This window comes from Amphimedon queenslandica, unplaced genomic scaffold (genome assembly GCF_000090795.2).
Source record: "Amphimedon queenslandica unplaced genomic scaffold, v1.1 AMPQUscaffold_13466, whole genome shotgun sequence".
In the NCBI taxonomy this organism is placed as follows: domain Eukaryota; kingdom Metazoa; phylum Porifera; class Demospongiae; order Haplosclerida; family Niphatidae; genus Amphimedon; species Amphimedon queenslandica.
Window position 1 is genome coordinate 193,554 of NW_003546298.1, and position 19,920 is coordinate 213,473.

General features: G+C 32.0%; 3 protein-coding genes across 3 annotated transcripts; 2 read left to right on the forward strand and 1 right to left on the reverse strand.

Moving 5' to 3' along the window:
• The first annotated feature begins 3,912 nt into the window (after positions 1-3,912).
• Positions 3,913-5,532, forward strand: LOC100638208 (origin recognition complex subunit 2-like). The gene has a single exon (XM_003385368.3). It carries the CDS (start codon positions 4,091-4,093, stop codon positions 5,417-5,419), a length of 1,329 nt encoding a protein of 442 aa, XP_003385416.1. The 5' UTR covers positions 3,913-4,090; the 3' UTR covers positions 5,420-5,532.
• A 19-nt stretch (positions 5,533-5,551) lies between these two features.
• LOC109581031 (uncharacterized) lies at positions 5,552-17,183 on the reverse strand. Its single transcript, XM_019994751.1, has 64 exons — positions 17,042-17,183; positions 16,925-16,992; positions 16,425-16,476; positions 16,295-16,373; positions 16,195-16,245; positions 16,073-16,153; positions 15,669-15,754; positions 15,531-15,621; positions 15,376-15,487; positions 15,226-15,321; positions 15,093-15,184; positions 14,971-15,048; positions 14,862-14,928; positions 14,747-14,808; positions 14,618-14,686; positions 14,452-14,526; positions 14,243-14,401; positions 14,137-14,195; positions 13,976-14,093; positions 13,869-13,924; positions 13,759-13,819; positions 13,639-13,708; positions 13,561-13,595; positions 13,394-13,510; positions 13,238-13,357; positions 13,017-13,194; positions 12,898-12,973; positions 12,788-12,842; positions 12,451-12,746; positions 11,970-12,403; positions 11,794-11,918; positions 11,665-11,748; positions 11,481-11,612; positions 11,314-11,439; positions 11,141-11,271; positions 10,974-11,096; positions 10,585-10,924; positions 10,419-10,535; positions 10,243-10,375; positions 10,114-10,201; positions 10,021-10,068; positions 9,814-9,972; positions 9,707-9,770; positions 9,460-9,653; positions 9,386-9,404; positions 9,271-9,333; positions 9,160-9,225; positions 9,053-9,113; positions 8,983-9,011; positions 8,787-8,936; positions 8,413-8,619; positions 8,089-8,362; positions 7,856-8,040; positions 7,679-7,801; positions 7,423-7,469; positions 7,289-7,369; positions 7,013-7,231; positions 6,684-6,967; positions 6,460-6,635; positions 6,248-6,409; positions 6,125-6,202; positions 5,949-6,068; positions 5,807-5,899; positions 5,552-5,759 (listed from the first exon to the last, which is right to left on the reverse strand). The coding sequence occupies exons 1-64, from the start codon at positions 17,143-17,145 to the stop codon at positions 5,754-5,756; spliced, it is 7,404 nt and encodes a 2,467-aa protein (XP_019850310.1). The 5' UTR covers positions 17,146-17,183; the 3' UTR covers positions 5,552-5,753.
• Positions 17,184-17,215: 32 nt separating this feature from the next.
• LOC105312198 (RING1 and YY1-binding protein A-like) lies at positions 17,216-19,711 on the forward strand. The gene is made up of 3 exons (XM_011404659.2): positions 17,216-17,370; positions 18,715-18,885; positions 19,364-19,711. The coding sequence occupies exons 1-3, from the start codon at positions 17,258-17,260 to the stop codon at positions 19,470-19,472; spliced, it is 393 nt and encodes a 130-aa protein (XP_011402961.1). The 5' UTR covers positions 17,216-17,257; the 3' UTR covers positions 19,473-19,711.
• The last annotated feature ends 209 nt before the right edge of the window (positions 19,712-19,920 follow it).

Genomic DNA, 19,920 nt, shown 5'->3' on the forward strand with positions numbered 1-19,920 from the left:
CAATACTCATCATCAGCAATCCTCCAGACATGATTAGAGTCTGCTCTTCGTCCTGTCAATAGAGATGTCCTAGATGGTGAGCATACAGCTACCTGACAGTAAGCTCGCTCAAAGAGCATAGACTTTGAGGCAAGATCATCAATGTGTGGACTCTTGATATAATCATGGCCATAGGCTCCTAGTTCTGGTCGCAGATCATCAATAGCAAAGAACAATACATTCTTATGTTGTTGCGCACAGGTACAATAACTAATTATAGAAAAAAGAAAAATCAGCCACTTCATCTTGACCAATGAGTCCCACCCAAAATATAGTATTATTCATATCAATTTTGAGGAAATTCATACAACACATGACAAATATTTTACATTACAATAATAATATATATACTATAACTTAATCATTAATACCAATAGGCAAATAAAATTGTAGATTTATATGCAATGTTTTAATTGATATTTACTAGTGGTTCTGTAGAAATAAAATAAATTATTGCATGGGCATACCCCATATCCTTAAATAAAAGCTGGGGGCACATAATAAAAAGTGTGTGGATCATCTGGGTTAAAATTATTTCTTAAAACATCTAGTATAACTTTTTGAGCAATTAGGTATATTGATTAAAATTGAGAATTGAGATGTAGAAGAGAATTATATAGTCTATAGACTTACAGTTAGATGTAATAACTCTGTCCAGATATTGGTACAGTAAACTTGTTTTCTTTCATACATGTAAGCATATACATGTAGTTGTGTACTGGTACATTAGTTGACAAAACTATAAATATAAAAAATCAATACAGAAAGTCAGAAACATCTTAATAGATTTTTACATCATGATTAAAATAAATGGCACACTGTATTCAATCAGTCTTAGATGTTCTGGATTATATTGAGTTTATTCTTCGCAATATTTACAGACTAAAACATCATCATCTTGAATACAATAAGTCAATACTTTAATTTTAGTGTACACTGGTATACTAAGAAGTGTTGAAAGACAAACAACAAGGTATACATCATGCATTTCCACTAAGCAATCAAATAACCATGGTATGATATCAATGTGTGTGACTATAATTAGTACTGCTGGTAATACTTCTCTAAAAAACAAACAATCTAATAAGAACTAGCAGCAGCAGCACAGCAACCTAGCTCAGACCAAAACAAATGGTAAATAAGGCTTAGCATGACTAGGAAACACATAATCAGATATTAACAGTGTCTATTAAGTTAACAATAAACAACATTCCTTGTATATAATATTACTTCCTACAGTAAACAAAGAATGTTAAGTACATATATGCAGTAGGCACGTCACTTGCATGGTCTCTTCCTAGTTGCTGCAGATTGTGATCGTAGAATAGCGCAATACAAATTGACACTACTGGTAATTTTGTGAGGGCCTGGTGTCCCTTTTGAGAATTAGCATCATCAAAAATGAGTCTTTACAGATATCGATACTTGTGACTTTGATACTTCTTATCTACTCAGTAGTGTATTGCCATACTCTACAGACGTAAGAATTTAAAAAGACAATAAAGACAAGGTACACATGTAAAGGATTTAAATTATTAAAAAATTGTTAAAGGATTATTAAAAGGATTTAAATTATTAAAAAATTTGAGCAACTTCATCTTACTAATGAGTCCTACCCAAAATTTATTATTCATACCAATTTTGAGGAAATTTATTTAATAGAAATTTATGATAAATTTTACAACAACAAAACTTAAATATTAAATACCAATACTATACATGCTTAACAAGGAAAATAAAATACATGTATAAGCCCTATTTACACTACAAGCCAGTTTATGGTTTTATATAAAAAAATGAGGTTTGTTGCAGTGGTAAAAAATGAGCATTTTGTCCAGAATAACTGTGAGATTTAAACCACAAAAAAGACACAAAATCTATTATCCTCAAAATATAACGTTTTTACAATTCATTTCACCATCATGATAACAATTTGAAAACTACATGTACATGCATGTACCGTATTTCCTTAAATAGAAGCCTCATTCGAATAAACGCCGGGGTAGCAATAGGATTAAAGTATAAATACGCAACACCAGCCTAGGAGTGACTCAGTAGTCTAGTGGGCAATGCCTGAAGTTCCACAAGTCAAAAGCTTGAGGCCACGGGTTCGAATCCCGCTCTGGGCCAAAGTTTTTTTTATTTTTTATATATTTTTTGGTGGTCCAAGTATCATTTTAGGAAATAGACGCCCGGGCTTTTATTTAAGGAAATACGGTACACATGTATTTCTAAAATCTGAAGTTTAAATTTAATTACTATAGATCAGACAGAGGGAGTTTTTAACAAGCACAGCTAAGGCAAATTAATTAATAAACTGGCAGAGATTATACAGAGTCTCAAAAAATTTTGAGACTATAGACTTACAGTTTGAGGTAAAGATTCACATCCAGATGTTGCTACCACAGACTTGCCTCTTGCCATACACACATGTACATGTATGTACATTAGCTCACAAAACTATGAATACAAAAATATTATGATCACAGGAACATAATTATTCATTAATTTTTACAGTATATCGTCCATCTGGAAATCATAGCACAATTTTAAAACATGAAAATTTCTACGGCACTAATTTCCTAATCTACAGTAATAGAAATAAATGAGACACTGTATTCAATCAGTCTTAGATGTTCTGGATTATATTGAGTTTATTCTTCACAATATTTACAGACTAAAACATCATCATTTTGAATACAATAAGTCAATACTCTAATTAGTGTACATTGGTATACTAAGACAGTTGAAAGACAAACAACAAGGTATACATCATGCATTTCCACTAAGCAATCAAATAACCATGGTATGATATTGATTTGTGTGAACAAATAGAGCTATAATTAGTGCTGCTTGTCTAAAACTGGACTAAAAAACATCAACATTCTAATAAGAAGTTAGAACTATCAGCAGCAGCACAGCAACCTAATCCAGACTACAAAAATATGGTACATAATGTAAAGTTTGGCATAATTGGGAAACACATAATCAGATATTAACAGTGTCTATTAAGTTAACAATAAACAACATTCCTTGTGTACAATATTACTTCCTATAGTACACAAACAATATTAAGTACATATATGCACATCACTTGCATGGTCTCTTTCTACATGTACTGTAGTTGTTGCAAACAGTAACAACTGAACCATAACAATTACAATTATTTCGAGTGGGTGGACGTTATAAACAAACATTTAAAGCACGAGCGATAATTAATTTTATTATGTAGATGGTAGTTTTACATTGCAAAAGCATGACATCAGATATGGCACAATGTGGGTGGGAAATGGGAAGCATGAACTTATTGGAGTGATGTCATGACAATGTAAAAGTAATTATTAATTCTTCATAAAACAGATCATTTTTGGCACGTACTTTGGCAAGTGCTTTAGTCTGGCCCCGCCTCTTCGTTGCGCAGGACCAGACTACAAGTACTTACACCACAAGTGCTTCATATAAATCCAGAGTTAATTGTACTTTTTTCTCAATAAGGTTATATAATTTATGTTTGATTAATAATCACGGACCTTTTCTTTATTTTTATTTATGATCATTTATGGTAAATAATTAGAATGTGTAATTTCATGGTTGTACTAGAAGACATCCTATTAATTTTATATCTCGTGTAGCGGCCAGCCCATCCCGAGACTACTAAGGCCACTCCAATTTGATTCCTTGTTTCCCATTACCCGCCCGCATGGGGCCGCATCGCTATTCATTATTGCGGTTTTGCATTGATTATACAAGCAATTTATACAGCTGATAATGAATAAATTTAATGAAAATGAACAAACCCGCCCGCCCGCATCAGGCCCGCCTCTGTAATGGGAAACTATGAATCTTATTGGAGTGGCCTAATATACATTATTATTGTCAAACTTACAAAAAGCCTGATGAAATTCATTAAATTTCATTCTAGATAATTACCTACCAATAATAATAACAACAAAATAACAAGCAGCTAGGTAATCTACCTCGAGATCTACCTTTAAAAATCTCCTTAATTATTTTCACATTACATTTACCGCAGCACCGCCCACATGAAAAGATGTCTTCATTGTCTTGTCGTAGGCCACAGGAGTCTGAAAATAAGAGCTTAAGGAGTGGCTGTAAGCGGAGACGGGTGCAGCATTCAGAAAACGAGTCACCTTCATATTCTGTCGATGCATCTCAAGATGACAGCTCCGACAATAGCAGTGAGGCACAGATTTTGACTCCTACCCCGCCCTCCCCTCTTCCAGTAGATGAGAATGAATGTCCAGCTTCAGATGGTAGTGATGCTGAACTTGAGATGGAACCTGATCAACTCAGCCAGCCTATTTTTACTAGCACGTTTAATCCACTAGCCCCTCTCTCTGGTTTCACTGGTTCAGTGGATCAGCATTGCGTCACCGAAGATATTGTTGAAAGCTACTTTGCGAGAAAGACAGTTGGAAATCAAAAGGTAGAGATGTATCCAAATATTGATGAGTCATTACGTCAAGAATACCTTGGTGTAGAAAGTGATTCTTTTGATCTGTTTGATGTATACCGTGGGTTATTTGAATACTGGCACTGCCAACTCAAATCTGGTTTTAATGTGCTATTACACGGAATCGGATCAAAAATCAAGTTATTGAGTGAGTTTCGTAGCACTTGCCTCTCTAATTGTCACTTAATGGTTGTGTATGGCTTCTTTCCAGCTCTCTCACTTAAAGAGATCTTGAATACAGTGACTTCTGATATATTTGAACACTCTGGTCATTTCAAATCACTCACAGAACAGTGTAAATTTATATGTTCACTTTTATGTGATAAAAAGTCCTCAGTTAAAGAGCTCTTCTTACTAATTCATAATATTGACGGTCGTTCCTTACAAGACAAGAAGATGCAAGAAGTACTTAGTCTGCTGGTAACTTGCCCTTCTATTCACATAATAGCCTCTACTGATCATCCACGTGCATCACTACTTTGGGATGAAATTACTATGAGTCGTTTCAACTGGGTTTGGCATCATACGCCGACATATGAGTCATATGATACTGAACTCTCGTACGATAAAAGTGGAACTTTCCAGAGATCCGATGCTTTAGTTATATCGTCTTTTAACCACGTAATGAGCAGTTTGACTCCTAATGCGAGAGGAGTTTTTCAAGTCCTGGCTAATGTTTTATTAGAGCATAAAGATGATACCACTTTCTCTGGTTTAAGTTTCACTGAATTATATCAGAAGTGTAGAGAAAGGTTTTTAGTAAGTAGTGATGTTTCATTACGTGCTCAGCTAACCGAATTTAAAGATCACAAATTAATCCAGTTCAAGAAAGGTCAAGATGGAACAGAGATATTAACAATACCATTCAAACTTTCTATAGTTGAGCAACTGATAGATGCACAATGATTGCACTTAAATGCGTTGTTCATGATTATGCTTACTCATTTTGTTATCACTTATAATTGTGTCAAAAGGTTGTAGGATTTTTTTATTGTGTCATTATGACACAGAATGAGAAAGATTGTGTATTACATGAGATCCAGTTGTGCTTTGCATAATATCTGAAATGAATCATAAAATCACAGGTATATATACATAGTATATAAATTTTTGTTACTAATGAATTCATAATGAGGGATAAAGAATAAAAATTAAAATAGTAATTTCACACTAAGCAATAAAAAAACAGAAATTAGGTAAAATTAAAAATGATAAAAAATAGTAGTCAGTTGGCTTTCATTCAATCCTGCAATAACAATTACATAATATAATTCAAAAATCAATATGCCATACTTCATTCACACGTATGTCATGGCCAGCGAGCACTTTAGCTTTAAACATTGGAAAAAATTCAATGATTCCAGCAGGGTTAGTTTTGGAAGGAACCTGTAAAAGATCAAGCAAGATAAAGTTTCAGTTTTTACTTTAAACTTACCCTTTCCTTTACATATTTTTCTAGTGCATTATGATCATTTGGGTGAAGTGTATCAAGATACAATACAAAATGTATATAATTCCACACATTGTGCTCAATTCGCCAGTGCTTTTGAAAATTCTGAATAATTGAATTAGGTCCGTCCCACAATTAAAAATAATATTATTGCTACTTACTAAACCATACTGTTCAAATACATCCTTCTTAACACTGCAAACAAAACATCTTGACTCATTGTCATCATCAATTTTATCCTAAAAGTAATATGAAATATGAGATATCATTAATGATACCAATGCCTTTTCTTCTCTGAGGTCTGAAAACCTGTCCACAAGTATAGCAATAACAATGTTAAGTCCCAATGTAGTAATAACAATGAAGAATATGACATCATAAATTGTACGCCAAGCAACAAGAGTGAAGCTTGGTTGATATTGCTCACTTGGACGTATAGCAATTGCCTGTGTGTGTGTGACAAAAAATTACACTATAATTCAATGCGTAAACTTACTGATCCAATTGTGTCAAGAAGACCCAAACGCGTTATTGTGACAAAACACTGAAATATTGTCTGACAGAATTCATCATTTGTATCAGAAAAATAATTTGGGATGAGTGCAAAACTGATAACAGCATAAATATAGATGACAACAAGTCCCAGTATGAGAATAGTAAGTAACTGAACAGCTACATAAGCAAAGTAATAATGTAAGAAATATACTGTATCACTCTCACCACTTTTTCTGACAGCTCTGAGTATATTTTTGAGCACATGATTTCGTAAGAAAAGGTATATCATGCAACCACAGTAGAAGTAGCCACTTGCTGCAAGGCCCAGCAAAGACAATATAACAAAAAGAATACGATATAGTGGCTCAAAACTAAAGAAAAAAATTTGAAAATATTTTTCAGGTTGAGGTGGTTTTGAACGAAATTTTCCACAGCAAAAAATTTTGTTGAGCAGCCTAAAGAACTGATAGATATATTTTCTTCGCAAAAGTCCTTTTTTAGCCTTGTACCTAACAAAAGAAAGTAAGCTTAAAAATTATAATTGAATAACTTACATGACTTTTTTAATAGATAATATTTCAAAACGTATGTTAGTCCAATGCTTAGCATAATACTGTAGAACCATCCACAGAGCAAGTATTAGATGAATAATGCCAAGAGTATAAAAAACTGGATAATACCAAACAGGTGTATCAGGCTTCAAAATGGGCTTAAAGTAAAGAGGACTAGTGCTATTACAAGTACCATCGACAGCACAGGTTTCATTGTTGTAGCTGTGAATGAATTGTTAAATTGCTGAAAGTTTTTTATAATAATAAGCTCTGGCTTACTCTGATGGAGCTCTGACAGAAAACAGTACAATTGCATTTATAAGTATTGTTAACCAAAACAAGAGGAAATGCCTTATTGTTCTAAAGTTACAAAAAACAATAGTATTTTGTTGTAGAGATACATGTAAACTCACGACGCCCACAAGAGCCAATAGGATTTCCAGGATTTTTTGACTTTTTTCTATTAAATTAAGAAAAGCAATGATAGTATTTCATTTTTAATGGGCAAGCACCATTAATATTATATATTTTGAAGCATTTATTTTATTTTATTTTATACTGCATAAATTAATGAAGGAAAGCATTTGCATTTAAGATGCATTACACGACAAAATCTAAAATATATATATTTTATAGATTAGAACAAAAATGATTTAGTTAATATCATACTTTCCACTCATGAGCAAATCTAATAGCTTCTGTCCATTTGAGGAGATCAGTGAGTTTTTCTTGAGGCGTATTTCTTTTAATGCGTAACATAATAGTATCTTTCTCATTCTCATTGAGATGTTTCTGTAGCATAAATCAAAAATGAATCAGTACAATTCAAAAATGGCAGCAACATACATGGGGATCATATGGAAAATAGGTACGTGTTAAAATTTCTTTACCACTCTTAGCTTTGTAAACAACTTCAATACTTCTTGACCAATGTTGACAATACTGCCACATTCTTTTAGCATCATATACACTTTCACCAAATAATGTATCAAAACTTGTTGGATTCTTTCTAGAGTGTTTCTTGTATCCCACTACATGTAAGTCATAAAAATACAATAATATTATATGGCAAAGTTTACCTAATTTGTTAACACTGATTCCTTTATAATCAGAGATTCTTCTAAGTACATGATACGCACGAAACACACTGTTTCGTAACTGTTCACGAGTCGAAATATTAAAAGGCTCTGAATATGCTTGCCATAAATCAAACATTGCTCCTAAAAATGTTGCTATGTTCCAGTGATTCATTATCCATTGAGCTAGCTGTGGAGAATTTTCATCTGTTTCCTCTAGCATAACTTCAAACAGTTCAATGCAAGAAGATTTCAGTTGATGTAGTAGTTTGGAAGCCTAAAAATATTTGCTGGAGTAACTTGAATTACTGTTGAGTGTTGGCTAACTGTGGCACTGGAAAAATCCTCTTGCAATATAGTTTCAACTGACAGTATAACTTGTCCTTTAAAAGCAATCACTTGATTGCTATAATTACCAGCACACATTTCTATCAATGCTTGCACTGCACCCTGGACAACATTTATGTTGCTTTCATTTAAATTCTCAGTAATTCCATGGAGTAAAAAAGCAACTTGACTAACAATATTTGATCCCTGCATTATAAAAAAATACAATAATATAGCAGTTAATTCTGCTAGCATTAAATTTTGGCAAACACTTTATTTAACTAAATTTTTCATAGGCAAACAGTATCACCAAAATTCTATGCCAAAATAAGCTGTATTAAGGTAGATCTATGTAATAATATTACTGGACATACACTAAAAGTTTTGTCATCTCGAAGGATGTCTTGCATATCTTTCTGTTGCCCATCACATAGCCATGAGAGAACATTCAAGGCCATGGTAATACGATGATCAATAAATTCAGCTTTTACATTCTGTTCAACAGCAGAACTTACTCTCATTCCCTAAATAAATAGAGTTGCTAAAGAGCATGTAGCTACACTTTCTAACCATTATAGATAGTTTTGCTTCTCCGTGACCTACAAATAAGTATATTATCGTTATTAAAATAGCACCATACCTTCATCATTTCCTTCTATAGCTGCTGTTCGCCTTCTACTACTCAACAACTGTACTTGAGACTAAGAAAAGTATTTGCTATAAACATATGTAATAGCTATCTCTTACTCCATTTGCTGACAAGTCATCCATTGATTGAGACATTGAGCTAAATACACGATTTTTATTTCTTTCCTAAAAAGGTTTAAAACTCAAGAATCATAACTTAATTATTTATACCATTAACTTAATGGACAATGAGGAGTCATGATCATCCTCAGCTGGAATCAATGCTGCTATTTGCTAAAATTAAAATGAAGCGTAACTATCAATCATTATAATAATTTAAACGTACAGCCATAGCATTGCCCATTCTAGAAAAGTGCCACAAACATTACTATAACATTGCTAAAGGTAAAAATAGCCTACTTTGCTTTATTGAGTGTAGATTGAGCTCTTCTTAATATTTGATGGACACGTACAAAAAGGCTTCTGTCTTGCTGATTGACATGTGAAGTTATTCTTTTTTGAGCTTCTTCATTCCCCGGATAAAGTAAAACATTAAGACAAGCCAAAACTTGAAATGCTATGTCATCTTTTGGATGATGAAGTAAATCAATCAACTATAATAAACATTATAATCATCTATTTTTCATGTCTTTCCATTTATTCTTACTGTTTCAACTATTTCATTATTAAGAAGAACTGTCTGTATTGGTTGAATAACTTGTTCATATTGCCTAAAATAATTAAAATCCAAGTAGTTTAATGAAAATCAATTACTGTTGAAATTCGTCAAGATTCAGGGTGCTCCTGGGTACTCTAATAATTCTTTTAAAAATCACACCACATAAAAGTTTTAAAGTTATGAGTGTAAGTCCTTCAAGATTAATTCTTTCTAAAATTGGAAGACCTTGCTTTCTTTGCTTTTGAATGAGATTCCTAATAAATTGAATGTCAAAGTCAATATAACAAGTAATTTATTTTTACCGTAGTATCAAAATGAGTTTCTTTACTTTTAATGAATCAGCATTCATTCTGTAACATAATGATAGCATTGAATAAACAAAATCTGCTATATACCTAAGGTTTTCATCATTATCAGAAAATAAATCAATCAGCTTAACAAAACTGGGGTCGTTAGGAATGACTAAGCTTTTTTGTACTTCATCTATGGTTATGTAATATAATAATAATAGCAACATGTCATACTAGATGATTCATTGTAGGCATTGGAATACTTCACTAAGTATGCTTGCAAGTCTTGATTCAGAGCAACTTCAGGATTGCTAACATATGGTGCAAGTGAAACTGTTCTTGCCCTATTCAAACTATAAATGACAAGCTTTTGATTTCTCAATACATGGTAATGAAAAAGTAGTAGCTACTTGATTAAAGGAGCAAGGCTCATGTAGTGTTTCACAAAATTGCATGATATTAGTTACACATTGTCTTAGGATTTTGACATGACTTGAAGCGCAAATTATTTCAAGACGGTGAAGAGCCTGACAAAAAAATAAAACAATATTAATTTCCATAAGGTTTCAAAATTACCAGCAGTTTCTCTCCAACTTCTTTGATGACATTAACATCTTTGGATGTGAGTATACCAGTACACAACTCATTTCCTCCAGACAAATGAAGTGACATTTCATAGCAAAACCCTGACAGCATTGGAAGGATGCCTTCAACAACAAATAATAAACTACTACTGAGATTAACTGGAATATCAGTTGAGTATTTTATCCATCGATTAATACTCCAATTTGATTGTGTCAAATTCTTCATTTTTATTTGAAGGGCTTTCTTTTTTTCAGTTGTTAAAGCATAAATCTCCTTCAATATTTTTTCCTCAATATCTGAAATCTGTTGCTCTATGTGCAACAAAAAATTCCTACAAATCAATTGATAATAATTATTAATAGTTTTAAAAAGTAAAGTACCTGCTAGATGCTAATTGAGAGCATGCCAAAGCAGAGTCTCTCTCAGTATTTAAAAATGTCCAAGTTAAAAGTCTCACAAAGGGCAACTTGCGATGGCTCACAATCTTTTCATTTGCAAGAATTCTATTAAAATTATAATAACAAAAAACTTGATAAGTACTACTTACAAAAGGAGTTCATCTATGTCATAAAAATGTTGGGAAACAGATTCTGCAGACTGGCACTCTCCAACAGTACATGATGCTAACAGGTCAGTTATATTTAATAACAGTTGAAGGTGAGGGTCTTCATCGTCAGCCTATAAATTACAAAATTATTACATTAGAATAACAAAGCATACGTTTTTTAAAAGTTGAAATCTATTAGCTTGATTTTCTGGACCTAAAATGTGTCCTAAATTATCCTGCCAGTGATGAAGAAAGAGTTGTGATACATACTCTTGCAGTGGAGTTGCTGGCTCTGTGTTCTGAATACAATAATAGATTAATGTGCAAAAATTAAATTAACCTGTATAATGGTTTGCAGTGTGACAGTTAACTCATAGTGCTCAGGATTACTGCTACTAATAGAAATAAAAAATAACTTCCTGATATCATTTTCGGATAATCTTTTACAAAGGGAAGAGTTATTAGAAAACACCTATTTTATGACACACTGTGATAGTAAACACAATAAAATTATAATTTCTAACTTCACTAAGCAAACATGTCATAGATGCAACGGCAGTCTTGATTTCAATAAAATCATTGAAAGACACAAAAAGTTTATTCTGTGCCTATATTAGTATTAATGTAAATCATTAAAAGTTCAGTTGGCATACTCTTATATTCTTTCTGGTAATTTTTTGTAACAATGTAAAACAGCTACTAAGAACATCTTCATGACACTGAGATTCATCTAAAATTCCATATTCAAGCACAAATTCCATTAAGACATTAAAAAGCCCTAAATTTAATTCAATTGAAATTCAGTCTTTGCGTATCACTTTTTACTTACCACAACTATATGCTACTCCTTGATTACTAGAATCAGGTTCAGACTCATCATTAGAAGAAAGAAAACAATTTGAGAGTTCATCTAACTTATTCAATAACTTTTGCTTATCTTGGACCTGGTTTCTCAACATTTGTTTGAGAAGTTGATGTGAATCTGTCATAGACGATAATTCTTTCATCTCTTTATGAATTGCTGAATGTGTATAAGGAGTAGTAAAATAAGCATCCTTAGCTTTAGAGAGCAGTATATTTTCAACTTCAAAAATCTCAAAAAGAATATTTGCACTCAGCAAGCAAACATCATTGTCATCATAACTGATAAGGTCCAACAGAATAGAGGACAATTCTTGACAGTTTGTAGAATCAATATCAAATACTGAGTAAACTTGGCTTTTAAAATTATATCTTAACCTGGCAAGTGATTCCGCACACAATCTGATGCATTAAAATACAATTAGTCTTATTTACAAAATGGTACATACTTTTCAGTAGGACAGTTTTCACTATCAAGAAGTACCTCCATGTTAGACGGTGGTTCAGTAAATTCTGACTCTTCCTTAGAGAGTATTGCAATCTCTTCTAATTCTATCTGATCATCAGGAATCTTTCTGAAGCTTGACCTTACATTACTATGCAATACATCTTCAAGAGTGTCTTTGCCTAAAATATTTTCTTCTTCAATTGAACCTATAAGTTCCGTGTTCTCTTGAAGCTGGTCTTGAGAAATGTATAGCTCTTCACCCTTTCCTCTTAAGTGTTTAAAGTCATACAAAAGAGCCTATAAGAATTAAATCAAAATGTCAATACAAAACAATCTACCTTAACGGATGAATGAAAATGTTGCTGAAGAAGTAAGCTCAGTGACTGTAGTGCTCTAGAAGTAATTAAAGTAATAAAATTAGTTAACGATCGTGCACAAAGTAACATACAGGAACTTAATTTTGAAAACTATTTTATTACCAGGAGTGTCACTACTAACTCTTTCATGATATTCTAACACATTCCCTGCAATTATTTTGATCATCATCATAATAGTTCATAGACTTACCCAAGGAATTTGCATCACTTTTACTATCAATAATACTTATCAAAAGATAAACAATTTCTAACACCTCATCATCAGTATTGTAAACTCCATAGTCAACAAGAAATGCCAAAATACCAAGTACTTGAGCTAAAATAGAATTTCTTCCTTTGTAGTCATCCCCAGTATACAGTAAATGCATCTTTAGAAATAAAATTAACATTAAGCAGGATTCTTTATCATACCTCATCTGTAGACAAAAATTGATGCAAGGAGTTCTTCATAGACAATACATGATTCTTATGTTCACCATCAACAATGAGTTCAAATTTTTCATTTGGCTTCACTGATAATTCAAGATAATTCTAAAGAAAAATATTACAATGCTATGTCTGACTTACATATGTGAATGATCTTCTTTTGATAATGATACCAAATTTTTCAAAATAATAGCCAACTGCCTCTACAAATCCAGACAGTATTTCTTGTACATTAGGATTAGCTTGAAAGTTATGAACCTGTGAACAAAACAAAACATAATAAAATTACAACCTATCACTCTACTTGCCATTCCAGTTGCAAGTGTCCTTTTATAAATTTGATCTAAAAATTTTGTGACAATATTGTCAATGCTAATTATGCTAACTTTGAATTTCTTTGTTAAATTTTCTTCCACTAAATGCCAATGCAGTCATCAATTCAGCAACCTTAGAATCCTATAGCAAAATTAAAAATAAACTAAACTACTACATAACAGTATCAGAACCTCTGTATTCAATGTCTCAATAAATGAAATAATAAACTCCTGTAATAGGTCACCTATTTCTCTACAAATAGAATAATACTATTAGAAGAATTAAGGATACAAAATATTACACATCATCTTTTGATAAAGCAATAAGAATTTTTTCAGTACCAAATCCTTTGCCAACCTTTTAAAATCATTTCAAATAAAAAAGTAATAAAATTATCATAGTATGTACTGTAGTCATTAGTGACTTTAACAATTCTTTCTTAGCAAGATAGTGACGTGATTTGAAGTTGGAATTTTCCACATACTCCTCAAGGGCAGAACAAATACTACAGCAAGCCTGATGTTTTCTATAAAATTTACAAATGAATAGCAATTATTGAGAATGCTTACAATGGACTACTAGTTCCAGAAGCCATTTTCAACAATAAAGCAATCATAGCATCAATAGTCTATATTATGATTATAACAAGAATCATGATTGCATGAAATTTAATACTTGTAAGGTCCTTAACATGTTTGCAAGTCTTTTCTTGTTTGAAGAAACATTAAAAGCAACTTTTAATCCTGTCATTTGGGTCATCACATCTTGATAAAGTGATGACACTTGTAATGCTCTTTTTGAATCAAGCTCATCTTCAGTAGTAAATAACGACACCTACAATAGTATCTAGCTTAAATTCCAAACAATAGGTTTATATTATGCACCCTCTTTAAATTGTAACACAAACATGAACTCAATCCTGTCACATGATAAATATCTAAAACTGCACCATCTTCAGCCTAATGCATGTGAAAGAAGTATATATGAAAATGACAACATTAGATGCCATGTAAAAACATGTGACACTATAGCCAGAATGTAATTTATAACCTTAAGTATTTCATATTGGCTGGTAACAGGTACTGGTATACTATCATCTTTCTTATCATCAAGCACAAGCTACATGTAAGCAGAGCATAACAACACACCAATAAAATCTTAACAAATAATGACACTTACACTAAACCATTGACTAAGGTGGTCTTTCTGGGATAAATGTCTTTTCTTAAGAATAGGTTTAACTTGAAAATATAAATACCAATGCTAAACCAGCTTATTAGCCAATTAAGCTAACCATTAACTCCTAAAAACTTCAGACTATTGACATGCTGAAGAACAACTCTGTCTCTTATGCAAACTTTCTAAAATAGAATAATAATAAAATGAAAACTTGTTATTCACACCTCTTGTGGAGCAATATCAATTGGCAATATTTTAAATAGCTCAGCTCCATTGGCCTCCTTTATATTCTCCACAACAAGCTACGTAAGTAGATGTATGGAATTTTTATTTGAATTAAACAAACTTTCAATCCATCCAAAGTATCCTTAACGCTGATGTACTGCTGTGTTGGTAAATGCTTAATTCTACATTGCTCACCAAACAAAATAGGATTTCCTAGACCAATATACAAGGACAATCTTTAATGCAAACTAAACCTGTCAATATGTGAGTTGTTTTCTCCAGCTGAAAAAAAGTGTCACCAGAAAAAGGCAAAATTTTAAAAAAGCCTTGACGCCATCGCCGTAATCCAACTGTTAAAATACGGTGTAATTATGATTTTGTAGCAAAGCATTAGACACTGAAACCTTCATTTTGAGTCCTTTTGAACTGATCAGGAAGCTTATCATTGACAAACGAACCTTTGACTGAGACATACCCATCAATTTTTAGACTGGAAAGCATAATAACATTGCCACCCTAATTAAAATAAAAAATAATACAAATAAGAAGAATTATTTACCCTTAAATACTGTGGATTTAGAGTGGAACGTTTGTAACAGTGAGACTTTATAGAAAATATGGAGCCTGTCACAGATAAGACTAAATGATAGCTGTTTAAAAATTGATAAAATAATAGTAAAATTTTTGTGTAATATACCTGGCTTCAAGTGGATTATTAACACACTGTATCCTATAGCCTTTGTAATAAATACTTTCTAGTTTAATGTTGTCATTAATTGCCAGCTGGTAAAGGTAAAAATTATGCCATAATTAAAATTGTACAAATATACAATTGAAAATATATAATTTTAATTAAAGAATTTTGTTTTTTCTAATCAGGTGCTAGCTGCTAGATTCAATCATAGATCTACTTTGCACTTACCATTACATAAATTTCAATGAATATTATCTTATATCATATTTAAATATCAAAAGTTTTTGCAAGAATGAGAGATCATGGAATTAATATATATTTGGTATTGGACAGGCTTCAAAATAAACAAATCAATCCATGAGCAATAAATAAATTGAATTACTTAATTTCCAATACATGCAACTCACATCATCACCCCATCCTTTTTCCTGATGAGAAGGAACAAGCCTAAATAAACTAGCTTCAGAATTCCCTTTATCAAGCCATGCCTGTAAAACAGATAACAAGGAACTCATTAACAATCACTGACTGAATTATTAGGAGTCACAGCTAAATACCTGCCAGATGCCTGATGTTGAATCTAAAATTTTAAGTTGGTACCACTAACATTACAAAATTTTGTAACTAACTTTGATGATACTACCATACACTACAGTCATAGGTTCAGCATTTTCTGTAATAATATCATCATGACAATGAGATGCATAGCTGTATTAAAAGCATATTAAAGAGATCAAAATAATAAATTATTGTTAATACTTTTGATGATTGACACTTTGTAGTTTTCCATGACTAATAAGGAATGCTGCAACTAAACAAATAAACTCATTAGGAATGTGTTCATAGTGGCATGTTCATGTGTTGCACAAACTGATAGCTTGATATTTTTGGCAGTAAGAAATGCCAGCAATACTGGAAATTGGAAAATTTATTCTGAAATCTAGTTTTGAGCATGATAATGATGCTTAAAAATAGAAACATCATTAAAATAGCTCTAGACAAAAAAGAATCATATTATTACGGCACGATCAAATTAGATCCTCCTTTATTAATCATGCTTGCAAATTAAAATTTTTAACACAGCGAATACTGCAGTCGCAAATTTATGTCTCGACCTACAGTATTTTAGACTTCTACTACTTTTAATTTTGGATAATAATATATACTGTAACAGTACCAGCTTGAATTGTCATGTGTTGAAATTAATCGTAGCACAAACAGAATAAATTAATATGCACGAGACCAGTGAAAATGCTTACAATCAATGTTAGGAAAGTGAGGTGAATTTTCTTTTGATGGATACACAGTGACAAGATTTGATTCAGAGCTAGATAAGAGTAATACCGTAAATTATTAGTCGAAAACGATGCTTTTACCTGACAGGTTCACTGTATACATATCCAGAGGCTTCTAGGCAATAAAACAGCAAAGCATCTCCATCAAACATAGACAAAGCATCAGAGGATGCCGTAGTGGCCATTACCCCAGCTGACCCTAGAGAGAGCAGCTCTGAGCTGAGTGCCAGTGGGTGATTAATTACTAGTCTAATAATTAGATATGTGCGCAGGTGTGGCTAGCTCTAAGTTGTCATCATGGATCATATCATAGAATGGCAGTGCCCAGTCTGTACCCTGCTGAATAAAGCTAGTGCTTTCAAGTGTCGTATGTGTGGCACAGCAAAGGGAACATCAACTAGGCAGAGCAAGTATGAAAATTTTGTAAAACTATTACAATTAAAATCATTTAAAATTTAAGAGATGTTTTACCTTAAAACTTTTCTACTCTTGTTAAGACTCAGACATGCATATCAATTTGGGTATGATTTATTCCTTTCTGAGAGAATTTGATGGTGACGAGATGTATTGATACTTATATTTTGAATAATATACATGTTTTATGTGATAATTATGTTTTTTATATTCTTTCTTATAAATTCCTTAATAATAATAATAATAATAATAATAATAATAATAATAAAAGTTGTCGCAATTATCTAAAATTATGTGCTATCATAGGATGCCTTTTTAGGGCTGTAAATTTTGTGAATTGGCCTAAAAATCTGTTTTGCTGATTTAATTTTTGCGAATTTATGCTGTCTGCCATCTTGTGTTGTAATAATTTGATTTTCACGCAAGTAATTTTTGTGAATCTTCAAAAATCACGAAATCCACAAAATTTACAGCCCTAAAAAAACCTGTGCTGCGGTATTGTTGAGTATCAGTAGAGGAAGAATTGGACTCTCAAAAGTATGCAGCATTTTCATTTGTTAACCTAATGGTTTTCAAAGCCTTACTTTGTTGTGATGCATGTACTCATTTGTAAAGTTATTATGTAGGTCTTACTTATATTTATTTGTTGCATCAAATTTTGCATTAGTAGCAGCTTTTTTCATTAAGCTAGTACAGCCTAGTATGCAGTGTTGTAAAATGTTGGCAGTGTTGTGATTTAGTTATTTAATTAACTATAATAAAATTTGTACAAAAATAAAATACTACTAAAAATCATTGTTGTGTTTTTATAAGAAACTATAATTACTTTGGCAAATTAATTATGTTATTTAGTCCTATACCTTTGACCCTCATGCACTGGACTCAAGACTGTGATCATACTATGATCATATAGCTGCCACTTTAATTTAAATGTCCAACAATAATTATAAATTCAATATTTTGTAAATTGCACTTGAAAACTAATGTCTTGTACATATTTGGAGTTTGACAAAACAGGTGTATAACTATAAAGGCAATGTTGGCACAATAAAAAAGTCTATACAATTAATTAGTCCAATTAACACGTAATTGTATCCTAGCTTAGAGAAATTTAGTATTGTGGAGTTTATTGTTGCATCATAATTTGCCCTCAAAATTCAGTTTATTATAGTTAAAAATTGTCTTGTTCACTACATGAATCTAATAATAATAACTGTTAGACAATTTTAAGAGCAAAACAATAAATTACATGGTTAATGCCTCAAGTTTTATAATGATTATTATGGCTAATGTAGTGTTTCATAATTTTTTTAGTTTAAGAATCTAAAATACCTTTCTAGGCATACTGTTACCTTTCAGCAACAATTCTTAGCAGAAACACTACATAAAGGTGCTAGGAGTTATACTAGGAGCTCATCTCTTCCTGGCTGTAGTAATACTGTAGCTTCAACCAGTAAAAGAAAACTTAAAGGGAAGGCCAGCAATAAAAGAAATAGTACTCACAGATCCTGGTGAGTTAGTCTTTTCATTGAGTAACACTTGTTCATTTTGTGTTTTAAACTTGAGAATTATTTCACATAATACATGTACTGTAAGTAGCTAAGTGTCAACTTTTGTAACGTGCATTGAATACCCATTCTATAGTTATTGTTGTTCAAATTGTTTTCCTGGAACCGTCCTAACAGTTTTACAGTATTTCAACACATGGGTAGCACAAAGCTGTGGTAAGCTTGAAGCTGTTGTATACTTCATTGACAACTAATAGGAATAGAATTGTCACTGTTACATACGATAATGTACTCTTTTTGTTTTATGTTTTACACCTATTTCTCATATTTTTGTTGACTTTGGTGTAAGTACTTCGGTCCACTCAGCCCTATAGTTTTACTTACTACTTTATCCAGAATCCTTCAGGGGACTTACTTTGCAGCCTCTTTTGACAATATTAGCATTATTATTTCATTTCTTGTTACTTTTCTCTCTTTATAGGCCGACATTAAATGACATAGACAGATCAACAGGAAAATCTTATTCAGTAACTGTAGGATCAGTGACTGTAGTGATTACAGAGTATAGACAACTTACTTCAAATAGGTAGTAGTGGACATAACATCTGTATGATTATAACTATGATGCTAATGTCTAATGAAAAATTATGTATAGTCTTGGGTGTGTTTGTGGTGTACTTATAATATCATGTCTGCGATGAGGTCATACAATGAAATCATAGTCTGTTGTATGGTGTACATGTCATAATGTCTAGTAGTAGCAGTTGCAATGTTGAAGTCTTGTAATATTATAGTATTTTCAGTTATTGCAACCAATTAAAAGTGATGATTAATTATGTGTATAAACTCTTAATATCAATGCATTAATGAAAAAGTACCATTGTCTTGTGTTAATATCAATAAGTGATATGTATCCTGTGTTCCCACTACACAGTAGTAGTCTGTATTGTGTCAGTAGTACAGAACTTGGCTAAAATGTCTTGTATAGCTACAGTTGGTTTATGAAAATGTGCTTTTGTACAAAATATTGCATTCACT